The sequence below is a fragment of the Letharia columbiana genome, assembly GCF_014066305.1.
Source record: "Letharia columbiana isolate WasteWater2 chromosome Unknown Sc0000005_s0, whole genome shotgun sequence".
Taxonomy (NCBI): domain Eukaryota; kingdom Fungi; phylum Ascomycota; class Lecanoromycetes; order Lecanorales; family Parmeliaceae; genus Letharia; species Letharia columbiana.
The window spans coordinates 972026-994841 of NW_023501041.1; the positions used below are offsets into that span (position 1 = coordinate 972026).

At 26.1% G+C, this 22816-nt stretch overlaps 2 protein-coding genes across 2 annotated transcripts; one reads left to right on the forward strand and one right to left on the reverse strand.

The window, feature by feature from the left end:
* Positions 1-13603: 13603 nt before the first annotated feature.
* On the reverse strand, positions 13604-14757 carry HO173_002659 (uncharacterized protein; the record flags this gene model as incomplete). Its single annotated transcript, XM_037304591.1, has 2 exons — positions 13604-14625; positions 14736-14757. The coding sequence occupies 2 exons, from the start codon at positions 14755-14757 to the stop codon at positions 13604-13606; spliced, it is 1044 nt and encodes a 347-aa protein (XP_037168684.1).
* Positions 14758-21123: 6366 nt separating this feature from the next.
* On the forward strand, positions 21124-22442 carry HO173_002660 (uncharacterized protein; the record flags this gene model as incomplete). Its single annotated transcript, XM_037304592.1, has 3 exons — positions 21124-21250; positions 21303-21409; positions 21465-22442. 3 exons carry the CDS (start codon positions 21124-21126, stop codon positions 22440-22442), a joined length of 1212 nt encoding a protein of 403 aa, XP_037168685.1.
* Between the last annotated feature and the right edge of the window lie 374 nt (positions 22443-22816).

A 22816-nucleotide genomic window follows, 5' to 3' on the forward strand; every position in this document is an offset into this window, starting at 1 on the left:
TTCTTAAAGTATTATATAAGATAATAGAAGTCTTTCTAATTCGTTAGTTTAAGAGTAAATTTTTTATTATTACGCTTTATAATTAGCTCTAATAATCTCTATTTAAATAAATATTTATCTTTATATAATATATAAAAAGCGAGTTATATTATAGAAAAAGAATTTAAATCTTATAATTATCTTAGCTAAGTCGTTTAAATTAAAAATAAAAATATATTTATCTTTATATAATTTAATTACTAAATTAATTAATTATTATAGATATAATTATAAGATATAATTATATATTATTAATTATTTAAGTAATTATAAAAAGTATAAAAGAAATAAAATTATATAATTAAGTACTTATAAACTTTTCTCTTCTAAGTATTTATTTTAATTTAGAGTTTAATCGCTATTCTAATAAAAAAAAGATAAGATATAGAAAGTATATAAAAGTATATTTAATAATTCTAGAATAAATTAACGATATCTATAATAATAATTAAAATTAAAAATTAGATATACTTAAATAAGAGATAGCTTTATATTACTTATATAATAGTAAAAGTAATAATTAAGATTAAAGTATTAACTTAAATAGCGTAGCTTTTATAATAGACTTTTTATTATTATATATTAAATTAATTATATATTAATAAAGATTTATAATTTTATCTTTTAAATATAATTATATTTAATATTTTAAGATTTTTATAATAGCTTAATACTTATTAGTTAACGCGTTAATACTATTATATTTAAACTATAATAAAGCTTATTATTAAATTCTATATCGCGCTTTTAAATAATTTAAAAGATAAAGTTTACTTAATTATTAGCGCGTATAATAAAATTATTTTTAATACTTATATTTTATTTAACTTCGATATTATTTATTTTCTTTTAATTCGAGCTTTTATCTTTATTTATATATATAATAATTCGCGTAAAAAGCGAAACTCTAGACTTTCTCTAAATTACGCTCGCGTATTTTTTTTATATAATATTATTAAAATATAAGTTTATTAGAATAATAATTAGAATTAGAAATTACTTATTATTTATCTATTATATTTTATCTAATTTTCTTAAAAGCTTACTTCTATTTTAATTACGATATATTAATATATCTAATTTTATACTTATTATAAACTATAGCGTAATTAATAATTAAAATATTAACTTTCTTTACTTTTTTAATTAGTTTCTTCTTAAATATAAATATATTTATTCGCTATCGCGATCTCTTAATATTTTTATTTTTATTAAGCTTATTCTTCGCTTTTTATTTTAATTAAAAATCTAATTATCGTTTAATTAATCTATATTAAGACTCTTTAATATTATTATTATTATTAATATTTAATATTTATTATAATAAATTATTAGACTTAATATCTTCTACTTTAATCGCTATAAAAAGATAAATTAATAGATATATATAAAGAAATTAAAGAGTTTATATAAATATCTATAAATATTAAACTATACTTAATTTTAATTAATATTTATTTTATTAAAAAGTATATTAATTCTAGTAAGTATCGAAGTTAGAAATAAAGAGAATATATATTATATACTATTTTAATTATAGAGTTTAAATTAAAAGAATAATTATTTATATAAAGAAAAGAAAATAAAAATGAAATACGCGAAAATTTTAATAAGTTATAATAATTTTATTTTAATTAAGTTAGATAAGAATAATTATTTATTAACTCGCTCTTTTAGATATCTTATCTTTTAATCTATATAAGCTATAATAATAATTATAAATATTATAAAAGTAGATAAGATTATATTAGATAATAGCGCTTAATAAATATAATTCGCTTAAATTTAAATCTTTAAAATTAAAGAGAAAGCGTATTATTTATTAATATTTAAAATAAACTAAATAATTTAAAATAATCTAAATATTTAATATACGCGATAGATATCTAAGCTTTTTCTTTTCTCTAAGACTTTTTTTTTATATTAACTCTTCTTCTTATAAGACTATCTTCTTTATATATTAGATTTCTATTTAAATAATTTAATATTATAATAATAATATTTAAAATATAATATAGATATTAAATTATATATTTATTTTTTATTTATTAATAACTTTAAATTAATATATAGATAGATCGCGTAAAGAGCTTAATTTATATATATTTAATTTATTATTAATAGCTTTTTTAAAAAGTTAATATTATTTTAAACTAAGCGCGATAATAATCTATTTAAAAGCGTTATAATAAAGCGTTTATTAGATATCGCCGCTACTTTAATAAATATCGCTATTACTTTAATAGATATCGTTATCGCTTTAATAGATATCGCCTTTATTTTAATAATATTAAAGTATTAATAAAAACTAGATAATATATTCTTCTAGCTATTATTATTTTTATTATATATTATTAACGCGAGCTATAGCTTAAGCTTTACGCGAGATCTATCGCTATTAAAAGTTAATTAATTTTATAATTCTAAAGCTTTTCTTTTAGCGCGTAGTTCATAAGATTTTATATTATATATATATTATATTATTTAACTATTATCTTTAAAGTTTCGCTTTTAAAAGATAACTCTATATTTTTATAATAAATAAGATATTAAATAGAATAATTAATAGAATTTAATTTTTTATTTACTAGCTAGTAATAAGTCTTATAACTTATATATCTAATTATATTTAAAATTATAATTATAATTATCTTTATAATTAAAATTAATATAAATTAAGACTTTCTATTAATATATAGCTTTTTTTTAAAAGATTTATATAAGTGTAATTAAAGATTAATATTCTTCTTTTAAGCGTTAAACGCTTAGCGAGAAGTACTAGAAGATTTATATCTAGATATTTATTAACTATATATTAGAATTTACTTATTTTAAATTCTAGATATAAATATCTTTACTTCTAGATAAGATAAAGAAGCTATAGATTTAAAATCGAATATTATTAAGAGTTATCTACTATTTTCTATTATATTTTAACTATTTACGATTATTAATTATACTTAATAAGAAGATTATTATTTTATACTTTATTTATTAATTTATATAGAAATATTAATATTATATTATTACTATAAATTTAATCGCGATATTAATAGTAATTATTAAAAATTAAAGCTATCAAATATAGAGATATCTCGCTAATAAGAAAGACGTATTATTATTATATAAATTTAATCGCGATATTAATAATAACTATAGAAATTAAAGCTATTAAATATAAAAATATTCGCTAATAAGAAAGATATACTATTACTATATAAATTTAATCGCGATATTAATAATAATTATAGAAACTAAAGCTATTAAATATAGAAATACTCGCTAATAAGAAAGACGTGCTATTACTATACGAATTTAATCGCGATATTAATAATAACTATAGAAATTAAAGCTATTAAATATAGAAATACTCGCTAATAAGAAAGGCGTATTATTATTATATAAATTTAATCGCGATATTAATAGTAATTATAAAAACTAAAGCTATCGAATATAGAAATACTCGCTAATAAGAAAGGCGTATTATTATTATATAAATTTAATCGCGATATTAATAATAACTATAGAAATTAAAGCTATCAAATATAGAAATACTCGCTAATAAGAAAGATATATTATTATTATATAAATTTAATCGCGATATTAATAGTAACTATAGAAATTAAAGCTATTAAATATAGAAATATAATCTTTAATTTAATATAGATTTTAGAATAAGAAGCCTCTTTTATTAAAGTAGTAGTATTTTTATAAATATATATCTATATTTAAATCGATTTAAAAAGTTTTATTTTATAAATATAAAATATATAAAGTTATTAGATTAAGTATAATAGCTAAATATTATTAATTAAGCGTAATAAATAGAATAATAATTAGAATATCTTATTCTTAACTTAGAATAGTTTTTCTTTTATTTATTATATATTTTCTTTTTATAAAAACTACGTCTAGACTTTAATAATACTATATTATTATTTATAAACTTATATCTTATTATAATTATTTAAAAAGCTATATATCTTTTAATTATAAAGTAATTCTTTTTATATAAAATATATATAATTAAGTCGCTAGATATTAGTTAGTAATTTTCTTTATTTATAATTATTAAAGAGTAAGTTATATTATTAAAATTACTCGCTAATTTTATTTTTATAATTTCTTAAAGTATATATAATATAGAGAATTAAATTCGAAGCGAATTAATCGAATTTAAAGTTATATAAATTAAGATCTTCTTTATTATTTAAATAAATACGATTTAAGAAATAATTAAATTTATTAATCTCTACTATTCGCGAATTTTCTTTAATATATAAACTTTAAAGTCTAATTAGTAATAATATAATTAATATATATAATTAATTTATTATTTAATTTAGATATATATAATTAATATAACTATGCACTTTTCTTATTTATAATTATACTTTTTAAACTTCATATATAATCTTCTAATCTTTATCTTCGCGAAGTCTTATTCTTTACTTTACTTCGATAATTTAAATAAGTCTAAATTAGTAGTTAATAAATTATTAAGAATTTTTTAAGTTTTTATAATTATCGAGTTAATAACTTTAATAGATAATAATATTATATATTAATAAATTATAATTAATATTATAATTAATTATTATATTAAGAGATATAGCGCTATTAGATATATATTTACTTTATAAAAATAATATTATTAATTTAATTTAATTATAGAATATAAAGAAAATAATTTTATTTTTTTAGATATAGATAGTATTATAATAAATAAGTATATTATAATATAAATATTATAATAATAAAAAGAATTTTTAAAAAAAAAGAGAGTAAATTAGAAAAGAATAATATTAAATATTTATTATTAAGCTAACTAATATTATATAACTAAAATCTTATTAAAATAAAATATTATTTAAAGATAGATTAAGTTTAAATATTAATTAGAAAGCTAATTAAAAAAAGAGATTAATTTTTTTTTATTAATATATATCGTAGAGCTATATATAAGCGCTTTTTTCTATATTTTAAATATACTTTAGATATTTATAGCTATATATATACGCCCCCTCTTATATTTTATATATATTTTATATATTTCGATATTCTTTATATACGCGATATATTTATTAAAGATAATCTTATTAATTTAATTAATTTCTATTTAATCTTATATTTATTAATTATAAGAAAAGCTCTTTATTTTAATATTATAACTTTATTAATTTATTATTCTTAGATATTAAGCCGTTTATAGCTTATAATTAATTTATTTACTCTCTTCTCTTCTTCTACTCTAAAGATAGAAGAAGATATTATTTCTTTTTCGCCTTCGTCTATAATAAATTAATTATTATTTTTATAAGATTAAAGATATTAATTTAAAGACGAAACTATTTAATTAAAAGCGAAGAATATAATATTTTAATATTTTAACGCTTAAGTAAAAGATATTATAATATTACTTAAATAAAAGAGAGTTATATTAATAAGAAAGATCTTAAGATTTAAAAATAATCTTAGCGCGATAAAAGATTTAATTTCTATATATAGAAGATTTAAATAATAATTAATCTAGTTAATTAAATTATTAAAGCGTTTAAATTAAATTTTAATTCTATATTAATATCTAATAAAATTTATTTAATAATTTTAAGATATTAATATATACTTTTATTAATATAATTAGCGATTAGAATATTAATTAAATAAATATAATTTTTAATTCTAATAATTAAAATAATATAATAATAAATAAGTATTAATATTAAAGTAAATAAAGTATATATTATATTATATTAAGTAGAAAAGCGTTAATAGCTAGACTAATTAGAGTTTTAAATTAATAAAATTAAATATTAATTCTATATTAATATTATTATATACTCTTAAATATATAATTACTAATTATAATATTAATTAGAAAGAATTAATCTCTAATTTAAAATATTAAAAATAATATAGTAATATATTATTTTAAAGCGATATAAGTTATTAAAGCGATATAAGTTTCTATTATAGCGAGAAGATAGAATTTATATATTAAATATTAATCTTATTTTATTTCTAATATTTTATTTATTTATATATCTCTTTTAATTTCTCTTTAAATATCTTAATTTTAAGATATTAATTAGATCTTTATTTAGTATAGATTTAACTTTCTTAATTAACGATATTTAATATAAGATATTAATAAATATATTTTAATATAAAGATAGTAATAAATCTTACTTTCTTTTTAATATTAATAATAAAAAATAATAAATATAGTAATAAATAAAGATAGTATAGATTATATAGAATTAGTTTAAATTTAATAGCGATTATTAACCTATTTATTAGAGTTTAGAAATTAGAAAATCTTAGAAATAAATATAATTTAACGAATATACGCTTATCGATTTCGAGAAGTTATATATTATTTATTATTACTATAATAAGATTCTAATTTATTTATTTATAGATTATAAAATAAGCGATATAATAGTATATATTAAGTTTAAGAAATATATTAAGAAATCTAATTTAAGTAATTTATAATAAACGAATCTAATTAATAATTATAAAAATTAGATATATTTCTAAATTAGATAATATAAATTATTAATAAATAAAATAATAAATAGAATATCTAATTTACTATTTACTCTAGAAAAGATAATATTAAAATTCTCTTATAATATTAGAAGATCGAAAGCTTATACGCGAAGACTTTTTAAAATAATTTTATCGCTAAATTATAAATATTAATATTTTATTTATAATTACTAATAATTTTAAAATATTATAACTCTTACGCTATCTTAACTTTAATATATAATTAAAATTAATATTTATTATAAAGAATTAATTAATAAAAAAAGCTATAGAGCTAGAGATAAAATTATTAAAGAATTTATTAATTCGATAATATTAAAGTCTCTCTAATTCTAAATTATTAATTATCTTATAACTACTAATTATTTATAATAATCTTAATTTTTTTTATTAATATTAATTAATAATAATATAAGATTCTTATAGACTTTAAATATATCGAAGATAAATATATTAGTTAGAAACTTATAAGTATTATTAATTTAATTCTTATAAAATATAAGATTTAAAATCGTATATTTAAATTTATAATTAATAACGCTAGTAATAATAATATACTCTTTAAAGATTTAATTATTTATCTTTTTATTTTTATAATAAAGAACCCGCTTAATATTAAAGAATTTAAATTCTTAAATTATTTATAATATATTTTCTATATAATATATATTATTTAATTAATCTTAAAAGAACTTCTAGATAATATTAGAGTTATTTTAATAAATAAGAAATTTTAAAGAAGCTAAGATAATAAAGAAGATAAGAATTAAGTTTAAATAAGTATAATTAATCTATTAATAACTCTAATAAAAATATAATATTTCTTATTATTATTCTAATTATTATATTATTAATTATATTAAGATTTAAAAAATTATTATATATATTAATATTAGCGGCTAGCGTAAAGAGATCTTTTTTATATTATAAGCTAAACGACTTTAAGATAAAAATATTTTAATATTAGATAAATATTAATCTTCTAAAAAAGAGTAATATTATTAAAAACGCTCTTTTAAGCTCTTTTAGAATATTAAGACTCGCTAAAATTTAATTTATTAGATATTAATTCGCGCTCTACTTCTTTATATTAATATTATATACTTTTTAAAAAATAGATTAACTATCTATTTAAGATTAAGTAATAAAAAATAATTATAAATAAAAATTATAGTCTAGATGTCTAAATAATTTTTAATTAATTTCTAATAGATTTAATATTTAATTTAGCTTATTAGATCTTTTTATAAATTTATAAAATTAATAAATAGAGAAAAGAAGATTATAATTTACTACGTCTTTAATATTTATAATTATTTATTTAATTATATAGATAAAGAGCTTAGAAAATTAAGAAGAAAGAGAGTTTCTTAAAAAAAAGAACTTTTTAAAGCTTTTAAGACGACTCGCGAGAAATTAATTATCTATTATAATCGAACTTAATTAGATTTAAACTATCTATATAAATAAATTACGCTTTTATATTTAAATTATAATAATATAAAATTAAAGAAATTAAATTAAAAGATTAATATTAAAAAGAAGTTATAGATAAAGATCTATTAAAAAGCGCTTAAAAGAATATTTTAAAATTATTAAAATATTAATATAAGTAGTTAATTATAAAGAGCTAAGCGAATAAATTAATTAAATAAAAAAATACGCTTAATTAAATAATAAAATCTAAAATTAAGAATTTAGATAATAAGAATAAATATAATTAGCTTTTAGTAATATAGATAAAATAATAAGTCTTCTAATTATTATTCTAATTATAATCTTACTTCTAATCTTTATAAAGCTTCTTTTAATAATCTAGCGAATCTTTTAATTTTAAAGTAATAAAAGAAATTAAAGTTTAAATACGCTATAATTACTTAAATAGCTTATAATATTCTTTATTCTCTCGCGAAGGCTATTATATATAAGCGATATTTTTTAATAATTAAAAGATATTATAATACTTAGAAGTATTATTTATTAGCGATATTTTATATTTTAATAATAATTCTTTATATAAAGTATTAAGAAAATAAGCTTAAATAGACTAAACTTAATCTTAAAGAAGATTTTAATATATTAGATTAGATTAAAAGAGCTAATAGTACTTTATATAAAAATTTAATTAATAATTATAATAATTATATTAGTAAAGATAATAAGCTTATAAAAAGTACTTCGATAAGTTTAATATTTATAAGTTTATTAAGATATATTATTAATACTCTATAATATATAAAGAGATAATTAATAGATTTATAGTTAGAGAGAGTTAATAATAATAGATTTAATCTTAATAAAAAGATTTAAAATAATTTAAAAAGCGAATTTATTTATAAATAGTTAATAAGTTTAATTAGATAAAGATAAATTTAAAGTACTTAAAAGAATCGCGATAGAGTAGAATAGAAGAGTAAGCGAAGAGTTTAAGAGAAGAATAAATATAAAGTTTATTAAGCTTATCTAACTCGTTAAAATATATATATAAATAAAGATAATTATAGAATTTTATTTTTATAATATTTAAAGATTTAAAATTTAGAATATTCTTTTATATTATAATTTTAAAAAGAAGAATAGAGACGCTTATAGTTCTAATTATTATTCTAATTATTACTATTAATAAGAAGATAAATAGCTATATTAAATTACTCTTTATATTCCCTCTCTCTTAATAAAGAAGAATAAATATATTCTATATATCTTAGTCGGATTATTCTATAAATATAGAAATACTATATTAAGAAGTAAGAGGAGAAACTATAATAGATAAATACGGAGAATACTTACGGAGAACACTACGAAGAATACTACGGAGAATACTACGGAGAATACTACGGAGAAATTAAGCGGCAATAAGATCCTTAGCATTAAGAATACGACTTAGCTCTTCAAGATTCCACGTTATATACTCTCCACGGTTTTATATTAAATTATTACTTAGTAAGCGGAGAATATTACTGTAACTTAGCTCGTTATCCCTACTATATTAAGAAGTAAGAGAAGAAACTATAATAGATAAATGCGGAGAATACTACGGAGAATACTACGGAGAATACTATAAAGAAACCAAGCGGTAATAAAGTTATTATCGTTAAGAACACGGCTTAGCTCTCTAAGATCTCACGTTATATTAGTTATTTACTTAGTTAGCTACTTAGCTAGCTACTTAGTCTAATACTCTTTTTATAAAAGAAGGAGTAAGAGGAGAAACTATAATAGGTAAATGCGGAGAATACTACGAAGAAATTAAGCGGTAATAAGGCTATTATCATTAAAAACACAGCTTAACTCTTTAAGATCCCACGTTATATACTCTCCACGGTTCTATATTAAATTATTACTTAGTAAGCGGAGAATATTACTATAACTTAATCTATTATTCTTACTACATTAAGAAGTAAGAGAAGAAATTACAATAACGTTATAAGAGGGAGAATTTACTACGATAATTATAGTTAATTAAGTCTCTATAAAAGATATATCGAATAATATATATTTAAACGAATTAAAATCGTCTAATATCTTACTCTAATAGCTATTTTATTATTCGAAAGATTTTACTACGATAGGAGATAATATAAGATTTACACCACTAATTAGCATATTATCTTCATTTCTTTTCGATATTTCGATACTTCTTACTATAAGAATATGGCCTTTCTCTATTTTAATCTTTTACACTCGATATACCTTTCTAATTAAACCTTAGCGCGCCTCTCTCTACACATATATATCTATATATTATATAGATTAAATTAATTTTATAGTAGTAGAAGTAGGTTAAAAACGTATAGTAAGCGATTAGAGTTCGATTTGACTTAGGGCTAGGGCTAAAATTTTATTTAACTTAGAAAAATCCAACTCCATTTAACTTAGAAAAATGAAAAATCCAACTCTATGAATTTAATTCATAGGCCTTTACTTATTCTATTATAAAAAGATAAAGATAAAATATTTAAATTTATAATATTTCTTTTTAAGAAGATATCTTCTATAAAGTATAACTACGATATCTATAATAAGAAACTTATAACTATAATACGAGTCTTCGAGAAATAATATTTTAAGCTAACTAGTACTTTTATCGAGGATCTTATTAAAGTTATTTTAGATTATAAGAATTTATAATACTTTATATTATCTAAATAACTTAACTTTCGCTAAGTAAGATAAACGAAGTTTCTATTTAAATTTAACTTTCGTATTATCTATCGTTTAGAGAAATAAAGTATTAAATTTAATAGTCTTACTCGACGAGTAAAAGATTTATTTAAAAATAAGAATAACGATTATACTCGTTATCGATATTATATAATTCTTAAAGATAATAATCTTAACGAAGATATTAAGAATACTATATATCTAGCTACTATACTTCTAGATAATATAAAAGAAAGTATTATCTCTCTAGTTATAATATTATATAAACTTAGCGAATAAGATAATATTAATAATAAGGAGTCTAATAAAGAATTATTATTAAGGGCCTCGATAGAGACTTCTTAAGAGAAGTCTTTAGAAGAATCGAGAGAAGTCTTTACTACTAATACTTTTAAGTTATTATATTAAATAAAGAATATTTATAATTACGACGATATCGCTTAGAGAATTATTTAATTAAAGATATTTAAATAGAGGAAGCTATTACTTAAAATAATTAAGAATAATCTTAAGTTAAAACTAGATAATTACTACTTTCACGATAGATTATTATATATTAATAATAGATTATATATATCGAACGTTCTCGAATTACGAATTAAGATTATTAGAGGTATTTATAACTCTTTACTCGAAGGCTACGCTAATAGATTATTAATTTATAATAGAGTAAGTAGACTTTACTATTAGCTAAGAATAACGAATTCCGTTATTCGCTATATTAAGAGCTATTATATCTATAAAAGATCTAAGACTTATAGAGAGGGTAAGTAAGGTTTACTTAAACCTCTTTCTATTCTCGAACGGTATTAATAAGATATTTCTATTAACTTTATTATACTATTATCTATTTATCTTAGATATAAGTATTCTTATTAATATATTATAATAGTTATAGATAGACTTAGTAAGAAGAAGAAATTCGTTCTCTTAGACTTTCTAAAAGTAAAGATAGTAGTTTAGATCTTCATCGAATTCATATAGCGAGAGGAAGAATATCTATTTATTATTATCTTCGATCGAGGTATTTAATTTATAATATATTTCTAAAGAAGACTATACGAAAGGATTAGGATTAAATCTAAACTCTCTACTACGTTTTATCTTAAAATTAATAAATAAATAAAGAACGCTAACGCTACTCTAAAGTAATATCTTAGAGCTTATATTAACTATAATTAAGATAATTAAATAGATCTATTATTAATAGTAGAGTTTAAAGCTAACTTCGATAAGAACACCTTATTAGATATATTATTATTCCTTCTTATTAAAGAATATATTCCTCGCTTAAGAATAAAACCCTCGATTTTTTAGAATTAATTCGCTAATTAAAGAGCGAAAAGAGATATTAAGTTAACTAATAGATTTATCGAAAAGATCGATATTATAAGAAATTATCTAAGAAGTTAGCTCGAATAGTTATAAGCTTTATAGAAAGAATAAGTTAATCGTTACCGGCTTTCGATATTAGAATTTAAAGTCGAAGATATAATTATACTTAATAGAAGAAATATTAAAACTATACGCCCTAGTAAATTACTAAATTATAAAAATTTCGAATCGTTTAAAATTACTAAAGCTTTAAACAATTTCGCTTACGAGTTAGAACTCTCTACTTCTATAAATAATATTCATTCTATCTTTTATTTATAGCTATTATATCTCGATAATAGTAATCTACTATTAGAATAAATCGAGTCTCCGCTACTATCTATCGATATTAATAAAGAAGATAAAATCTACGATATTAAAGAAATAGTTTAATTTAAGCTAAATAAATAAAAGAATAATCCCTTAACTAATAAGAGGGGATATCTTATATATAAAATTAGATATAGAGACCTCGAGATTAAGAAAAACTTATTCTAGTAATTATTTATAAATATAGTAGAATATTCGAATCTAGTAGTAGACTTTTATTATTATTACTCTAAGGTCGTTAGCCCTTATTTATTATTTAAAAGACCTTTAGAATAATCTTTATTATTAGCGCTACTAATCTATAATAGCTATATCGATTTATGAGAAAATCTCGATATCGTAATGGAATATTAAGTTAATATATCTAAGGATGTTACTTTGTATACGCCTAGGTATGTTTTCTATGAGATCGGTGTCTATTATGTAGTAGTCGTCGCCGAAGCTCTAAATTGAAGGGGGGTAATGTCACGGTTCCAATGACCTTACGACCTTACTTACTTGTGTTATGGCCCAATTAGGCTTAGCGTGCCAAGGCCTTTCGGCCTTTCTACCTTACTGTGAAGCCCACACTTGTAATAATCCTATATAGATAGTATTCTCTTCATACTACAATACAGAGTTACCACACACACCATTGAGTCCCTGACAGCAGGTTTGCGCGTCATGCAGCAGACATTTACCCAGCATGGTAATGAATTCCTGACAGCGTGGGTGCTCTCGGCGGTTATGGTCAGCGATCAATTGGCGTAGGATCATGAAGATCGCAGACGAACCTCTTCGCCTGGGCACTCCACTCGAAGTTGACACTCCAGCGCTGCTGCGAATGCCAAGAAGCAAGATGACGCAGAATCGACGAGATCTCGAATTTGGATGCCCTCTCGGCACGATCTTGAGTGTTGTGGGAACAAGCTAGGAAACTGGGGAGTTCTCTGACACAAAAAGGTAGAAAAGAAGATCAGTAGGGGTTCAAGTTCCGAAGATTTGTGATGAAAAGTATCTCAATTGAATTGACGAGCCTTCAAGTCTAACCTTAGGAAAATTCATGAGCGCCATCACCAAATTCCGCGAATGCCACCCAGTTTTAACGCCATCTCTTTTGCCACCATAAAAAAGCGCTCCCTTTCCACGTATAAGCCTGTCATCAGTAACCCTCGCTGACCTGACTACCCACCTCAGTCCAGCTCCCCGGCGTACTGACCAGGGCTTCGTCATCGCTCATGACATCCATATCCTCGCTCCCGACTTGACTAGCATGCTCACCGGTACCTGCATGTGACCCACCAGTGTGGTTCTCCATTTTCTCTTCGATACTGCCAGCTGCTTCGGATTGAGGTGGTGAGTAGAAAGCCGGTGCACTGCTCTGGGCCCATTCATTGACAGACCAAAAATTTGAACGTGTTGGCTGGGGCTCATTACTGAGCTCAGCTAGATCTGCAGCAGCTGAGGAGGCGGACGTGGTGGGTGTGAGGTCCAGTAGCTGTTCAGAGGGATGGTTGGAGACTTCGTCGGTGTCGATAAGGAGGCGTTGGGGTTGGTACGCTGCTGGTTTCGGAGGGACTGGAGGAGAGGCCGAAGAATCACGGAGAGTAGGTGGGGAAGCAGATGAGGCGGGATGAGTAGGTGTGCTGGAGCCTGAGATAGTATCTGGCTCTTGCTCTTGAGGTAAAGGAGGTGCATCCATTATTGGCACACCCATCTCATCGGCGAAAGGGTCCGCATATGCAGAGCCCAGAGCTGCGGCCCTGGATTCTATATGTCTGAGGCGTAGGCCTAGTTCCTCTGGTTGGGCCTCGGCAGCCGATGAAGTCGCCGTCGTTTCCTCGACTTTGAGAGCGCCATCCCTGTCAACCAGGTCATCGAAGCTCCTTGCCTTCCCCCTGGCTGCTTGCTTTGATCTCCGTCGCTCTTCTATCATTCTGCCCCTCTCTAAAATCTCATGCCTGGCTCTACGCCTTCGTTCAACCGCTTCTGGGTCCTCATCCTCGCGAGTTGAAGCATCTGGTGATGTGTTTCGGGATTCCGATTGTGGTGCTACTTCGTCGCCTAGGCTGTATAGGGCTATTGCAGCCTTACGTCGTGATTCGTCGATCCACTGCCGTACTTGGGGGTTTTCGTAGATAGCGAGACCGGCAGCGCAGATGAGGGAGATGGTGAGAATCAGGCCTGGAGACTGTAAGCTTGCTGTGAATGGTATCGTCGAGACAGAGGCGTGTGATTTGGTCTCTCATCTGAGACTAGTGCAGGCATTCAAGTTTCATGAGGGTGTGACTGACCTTTGGCCAATGGCGCCGGCATGGTGAGAGAGACTTTAGGTGTCGTGTATAAAATCTTGTTTATGTAAGGTAAATTGGAAATATGGCAGGCTCAGGAGAGAGTGGTAAGTGGTAGAGTGGTAGAGGTATTGCAGAGCAAATCGGCGGTGCCTGGAAAAGAGGCCGTCTCGTCGTCATACCGAAAGACCGAGTACTCATTCATGAGCATGCTCAAGCTACTGATTGATTGATTGATTACATCATACTACCCTAAAGTCTTACCCTAGTGGCCGACTATGCGAGTTACGTAATCTATCTGATCCTTTCGGCCAATCATATGATCTCAAATAAATGAGGCTATACAAGTCACCGTCATGGTTCTGCGTTTTGGGTACTTGATCCTTGGGAAAGGGGTGCACCCTACATCGCTGGGGCCCTCCCGTCTTGATCGTGTCCTTCTTTTTGACCGCCTACTCTAGTGAATCCTTATTGTTGATCCTCATCAAAGGCTTGATATTACCCAATAAGTCTAGTACTCCTTATAAAGTCCGCCGCTATAGAGACGTAGCGTAACTTTATTAGTATATTTTTGTAAGTAATAACCCTCTCTTTCACCTTCCTTCTTTCTTTAGCTTACTATATTCCTCGCTTCTTACTAAATAGTCTATATTTATAAAGGATATGCTAAGTCATCTACTTCGCTCCACACTTATATTCTTTATCCTCTATATTCGATATCTATCGATTATAAAGAAAGGCCTTAAGACCTATTTTCTCGGTTCTTATTTACATTATTAGCGACGTCTTAGCGCGCTTGACTCTCGAATATAGAAGTTATATTTATTTCGACGGTGTTAATTAGATTCTTCTAAGAATATCGTCTCGCTTCTTATTGACTTATTTAATAGTCTATTATTCTATCGCGTAGTTCTTAATAGCTGTCTTAATTGTTGATATTATTCTTATCTATATAATTAATAATTAAATTATTTTATTAATATTTATCTCTACTCTTTTATTATAAATTACTCGCTCTCGCTAATTAATAGTCTTCTTCGCCTCTCTATCCGCCTATTTATTATTGTTAATATTAATATATATCGAGATCTAGTATAATTCTATTACTATCTCGAGATACCTTAGCGAATTAATAATCTATATTATCTATATTATATAGATCTATTTTAAATACTTACTTAAGTCTTCGATAGCCTAAATCGATACTTAATTGTTTATATTTACTATAACTTTGCTAAGTTGTAATTTTATTTAATATATAGCTACTATAGTTAGAGCTTAGAGAATATCATATAGCTTCGCCGAGTATATTATATACTAGTCGCTTAAGCCTAAATAGATATTAAAAATAAAATCAATATCTAATAATATAGTTAATGCTCCCACCTTTTTATTAATCCCGCTACTATCTATATATATTATTATATATTTCTTATTAATCGATTTTTTAACCAGTTCTTTAGCGGCTTTCTTAATTTTATGAATTATCGTTTTAGAAGACTCTTAGTTGAAAGCGGCGCTAAAAGAGCGTAGTTTCTTAATCTTATTAATATCGTTGTATTATTCTTCGAATCTATTAATATATCGCTTTAGTGAACTTAATTTCCTATTCTTTTTAGATTTTTTTTAAACTTCTATCGCTCGAAATATGACTTAATAATCTCATTATATATTAAACTAGTAGTAATTTATAAGATAGCTTTTAAGATAATCTTATTTAGCTATTATTTAACTGATAGAAGATACGCTTCTATATTAAGTGCTGAAATAAATATAATCTTAAATGCTTTAGTTATCTTCCTCTCTATCTGAGATTAAATTCTTTATAGCGATAAGAGATAAGTTTTATTATAGCCGATAATGTTTTCGGGCTAATATTATACTAAGTAGTAGTATGTTATTTATAAGATAATTACCGCCTAATAGAGCTGTCTTATACTCTTATAGTTGTCACCCTATATCGATTTAGTAATTCTCGCTAGTATATCGATGCTTTTAATAGCTTTAGACCGAATCTTCTTATTATGATAGCTTTATAGAAGTTTAGAGTCGATTTCGACTTCTAGATAGCGAATAAAGCGTCTCATCTTAATATATTACCTCTCATTAAATTGTAGAGAATAGTTTAAGCTAAATCTCTATTTTCTATTAAGGTGTAATAGTTGATATTTACTGGGATCGAATTTTAATTCATATTATAACGCTTACTTTATATAAACTTCGTCGTGGATTTTACGAAGTATATTATAGTTTTCCTCGGTGGAGTCTCTTACTATTAGAAGACCTATATCGTCTACAAAGCCGATGGCTATCGTTTCTAAATCGACGCGATTATTATATTTATTAATAAGATCTAAATTATAGAAGAGGTAAAGTATGGGTGATAGCGGTGATTCTTAAGAAATTTCGGTTGCTATAAGAGTCTTTAATATAGAGTATTCGCTTATTTTTAGTATTATTATTCTATTAGATAAGAACGATTCTACCTAGTTAACTACTCTTATATCGATTTTTCGCTTTCGAAGATTATAAAGTAATCGAGGATAAGAGACTTTATTATATATATCTAAAACGTCTAATAATAATATCGTAGTTACTTTATCAGAGTTTTAAGTCTAATATATCCTTTCTAGAAGATAGTAAATATCGTATTTATATGATCGTAATCTACGGCCTCTCATATATATAGCCGATAGAAGTCTATATATCTTCATAAGATATACTATTCTCCTAGCAAGAATAAACTTTATTACCTTTCTTATAATATTAAGTAAAGCTATTAATTAATATCCTTTAGAAATCGAGTAATTCTTATCTAACTTCAAAAGGATAATTATTATTAATATCTTAAAGTGCTCTAGATAGTAGTCGTTTATTATATATATATTAAATATTCTATATAGATAAAAAAGTAACGACTTTAGGATCTCCTTAAGAATTAGATTAAGGATCGCGTCTCCCCTTAAAGCTCTCTTTAACGATATCTACGTTATAGCCTTTCTTATCTTATTTACGATGATCGTGTTTATCAGATAGGCTTATGGATATACTATATCGACGCTAATATTATCTAACTCCGCCTATACTAATAATAAGAAGAATATTCTTATAAAAAGATCTGCCTTCGAGTCTAGTTTGTTATATTTTTATTTATCTTTATTAAATAGTAAAGGGAGACACACCTATATTGTAAGTTATTTTCTGGCCTACTTAATCTTTTTTCATATTATTTATAACGACTTATACGCCTCTACCATAAACTCTCTGAATACCTTTCTAATAATTCTCTTAATTAAGTTATTTTTGAAGTTCTTAGCGACTTTATACTTATCCCATACTTCCTCTAAAAGCGTTATTCTTTATCTTCTTTTTAGCGATTTATAATGTCTTTATACTTTCTTATATTCTAGCGTAAATCTCGGTCTAGATCGTGGTAATAATCTGATAACCGAAGTAGACTTCTCTATAGCCGCTTAAATAGAGTTAATAATAGCTGCTACTTAATGATTAATACTATTATTAATAATATTTCCACTATTCTCTAAGGGATTAGCTAGATACTCTTTCGATATTATAGCTTTAGCGAGTATCTCTCTTAGGACCTCGACATTTAGTTTATTAAAGTTTCGGCGTATTGTTAATGCTAACTCTATTACGGCTAGCTTAAGCTTTATGAGAATTAAAAAGTAATTAGATTCGCTTTCGAAATTACTTTCGATATTGTAGTTAATGATATTTACTATTAGTGCTAGAGTAACGAATAGTAGATCTATTATTATTTGATAGTTTTCTTTATATATTATCGTTTCTACTAACAATACTTATTTTATAACGAATTCTTTCGCTATGAGTATTAGTTCTTCTACTCTCTCATCGATATAAGTATTCGATCTTTCTTATATCGTGTAATAAAGGTTAAAGTCGTCTAGCATAATCTGTTCGTTATCTTTAAACTTTATAAGCGTCTTATATAGTTCGTTAAGTTCGTCTATTTATTAGTCGCCGAGGTTGTAGATATTATATATACGTATAATTCTATTATTTTCGAACTTGATATTAAGAGTGTAGAGGTTCGATAAGTAATATAATAAGTATTATTGCTTTAATGATATTCTCTTATTAATATAGAAGTATACTCGTATATTATTATAATAGGGGTAGATTAAATTAAATCTATTCTTTAGAAGATAATATGATATATTTATGTTAATGTTTCTCTAGGGCTTCTAAATTGCTACTATATCGATGTTATAGATCTTTTTATTATCGAAGAGTTCTATTATAACCATTTTAGATTTTTTTATATTATATTATAGTATTAATAGTTGACTGAGGTATACTATCATTTCTCGATGTTATTGTTAATATTACTTACTCGCTCCGCCTAGTTTATAGAGTTTATATCCCCTTTCTAAGTATTCTTCTTTTCTTAATCGTCGATAGATTAGATATATCTCTTTTTATTCTCATTAATGGAGACCGTAATTCTCTTATTACCACTCTTTTGATTTAGAGGTTATCTATCGTCCTCGAAATTATTAATTTCCCTTACCGCTATATCGTTCTTATATTATTTAACTTCGTCTATTACTTTAAAGGGCGATTTATTTCTAGGCGAGGCCCTTGTTAGTAATATGAAAGTATATCTTCTTTTACTCGGCTAAAGATTTGATGTAGTAGTTCTTTCGAGGTTCGGCCCTCTAATTCCTCCCCTACTAATTATTCTATCTCTGCCTACTGGCCTATCGTATGTGAATGCTAGCCTTAGGAAAAATTCCTCATTTCGCCTATAATTAAACGTATTTTAAAAGTAATTGCTTAATTGATTACTTGTTTGATAGCTAGTCGATACTTCCTTCGTTGTTATAAATCGTGAAGGAATTTATTATCTCGCCATTCTTATTCTCGCTATCTCCCTCTTCTTTACTATATATACCTTATTTTAAGCCTTATATAATCCCTTGTAAACCGGGCATTTGCGAGTGTCGGCCGTATATTCTTTATAATGATGCTTCTCTAAGTATTTCCTGTATACTAAGTAATTCTTTTTAGGGTATGCAGTCGATAAATGACTATATTTCCAGTATATGAAGTATTGCTTCGATTTATACTACTTGTTATAGATGTAATAACTATATAATTTCGAATCGATAACTAGATCTTCTTTTAGTACTCTATTTTCTTTCTCTAAGGATGCTAATTTGATAATTAATGAACTCTTATTATAACTCTCTTTATTCGCGCCAAACTAGTCTAGCTATACTATATTAAGGCTTAGCGTATTAATATTCTCATTTTAAATCCTTTTGATTGCCGTAGCCATATCTTTAATATCGAATATATTAATTCTTACTCTATAAAGTAAAAGGCTATACATTTTAATAATTACTCTCGCGCTACCACTTATCTTTAAAGTCTAATCCTTACTTTTTCTCAGTCTATTCGCCTTCTTCTTATTTGTAACTATGATATATATATCGCTACTCGCTAGCCTCCTGGCCGTTTTAATAGGTTTCCTTATAGTATTCGTACTCTTTATATATTTATTGACTATCATGGTTATCTCGCTCGATGTCTTCTCCTTTAGTACTTTACTTACTATCTCGTCTTGTAACTTTATAATGATCTCGTTTAGCTTATTATATGATACTTAATTTTTTTTCAATATTAAAAATAATATAAAAAAAATTTTTTTATTATTTAAAAAAAAAATAAAAAAAATAAAAAAAAAAACTAGTAGGTGGTTGTTGTTTTTTTTTTTTTTTTATAAAATAATTATTTAATATATATAAAATATTTTTTTTTTTTTTTTTTTTTTTTTTTTTTTTATAAAAAAAAAATTTATTTTTTTTTTTTAAAATAAAAATATTTTTAATTTTTATTTTTCCTTTTTTCTTTTTTTAAAACCCCCCCCCCCCAAAAAAGTATATTTATTTTTTTATTATTTTTTTTTTTCTTTTTTTTTTTATTTTTTTTTTTTTTTTTAAAAAAAAAAAAAAAAAAAATATTTTCTTTAAAAAAGTTTGTTTTTTTTTTTGTTTTTATGGTTAAATTTTTTTATTTTGTTTGGGGTTAGGGGTGAGGGGATTTAAAAAAAAAAAAAAAAAAATTATTTTCTTTAATTATTTTTATTTATATATATATTTTATTTAAAAAAAAAAAATAATATAAAAGTTGTTGGAAAAAAATATTTTTAAATAAATTAAAAAAAAGTTAATGCTTCGCCCCCGCACTAGCCCCGATAAGAAGTCCCCGATATCCCGTGCCTCGGCTCAGGGCGCGTGTAAAAAAGCCCTAAATAAATACGCGACCTTTTGATGCTTTGATTGCTTGGGATGCTTCTCCAACAAAGTCTTCTTCCCACGAAGTAGATAGAACATCATTTGTAACCATGTCGCGCCCAAGCGCCTTCGGACAGAGGGATATCAATTCCAATCCCACCTCGGCAGCTCAAAGAAACCTCTCCCTGACCGAAGAGCTGGAGAAGCTGGAACAATCCATTACCTTGACCCTCCAAGGTGATTCCATACCATGCGCCTACCAATGTGCTGTGCTGACTTTGCTTCTTAGAGATCGATCATAACTTCAGTCGAGCCCACCGGATCGTAACGACGAGCATTCTGCCAGTTGTCGAACGATATGCAGAGCATTCGAAAAACGTCTGGGAAGGCTCCAAAGTATTTCCCCCCCCCCGTCCTAATCGCATCGAGGTTATAGCCTGACATGCCACAGTTCTGGAAACAGTTCTTCGAAGCCTCGGCCAACGTCTCCCTCTCTGGCTACGAGGAACCTCCCGCCGACGACGAAGCCACCACCACAGAAGAAGACGATCCCACCACAACCACGCCGTCAACGTCAACCTACGACTCCCCCCAGCCCAACACCCCTTCGAACCAGCCGTATCCTAACGAAGAAACACTCTCTCCCTCCCCAACCAACAGCACGCCACGTCCGCCCAAGCAAAAACGGCCAATAGCAACAGCCCCGTACTCTTCGCCATACGAAACCCTCAAGCGAGAAACCCTTGCGCCTTCGCCGTCTGAATCTACTCTTCCATCCACACCCCGCGCCGCCGCTTCTCCAGTGCCTCAATCATCTCCTTTCGCTCCGCCTTCCACATCTCACCACACAGCCCGCCGCACGCCCGCAAACGATGTCCTTCTGCACCGCGTTCTGGACAAGAACTGGCGAATACAGGCCACCCCACACTCCACCATAAGACTGCCTCAGCGTAGCAAATCATTCACAGATGCAACGCCGAAACCCAGCACAGCCAAGAAGGGTAGAGGCAGAGCGAAGGAGGACTTCGATCTGGATTCCTCTCCTGCAGTGCCTGCACCACAATTACATTCAGAAATCTTCGATACGCCGGCACGAAAGAGCCGTGTACCAGGAGTCAGTGTGCTCACTCCTGCAAGAGGGAGGACACACAGCGCCGCCGAAAGTGGGAAGAGGGGAAAGCAACAGCAGATGTGGGATAGTGACAGCGACGATGGTGAAGACGATATGGGCGTCGGGATGAGCCCGCCAAAGACGATGCAATTCCATGTTCCGCAGCCGAGGTTGTTGAGGACGCCCGCACGGGAAGCTTCGAAGCGGATTGTCGAGGATTTGTTGCTTACGGCTGGTGGGAACGTGACGGATGATTTGGAGGAAGACAGCCCGAGTGTGGTTCAGAGAGCGAGATTGGGAGACGAGGACACCTTTTGAGGCTTTCTATGTGTATAGTACAGAGGAGGAAGAGGCCCAATTTCCATCTCACATTCCCCCTACTGTCCAATCCTGGTTTGCAGAATCAATCAGGCATTGCTCTTCGACGCTTGTAATCTTACCTCTCGATCTCAGCGGAGTCGTGGGCAATGTTCCGAGTGAAGTGGCTGAAAGCTGTAAAACTGTTACTTCAAGTTGTATCCGTCCAGACTCTCGGGATTTGTACCGCTGCATCTGTCATCTTTTCCGCTAGTGAGCCTGATATTCTCAATCCTCCTCCGGAAAGCGTGGTTATAACCTCGTTTCCAAACGATTTGTTCCAAGAAATACCCTCACACTGGTTTGCTGCTCCCAATCAAAAGCACGACAACGAT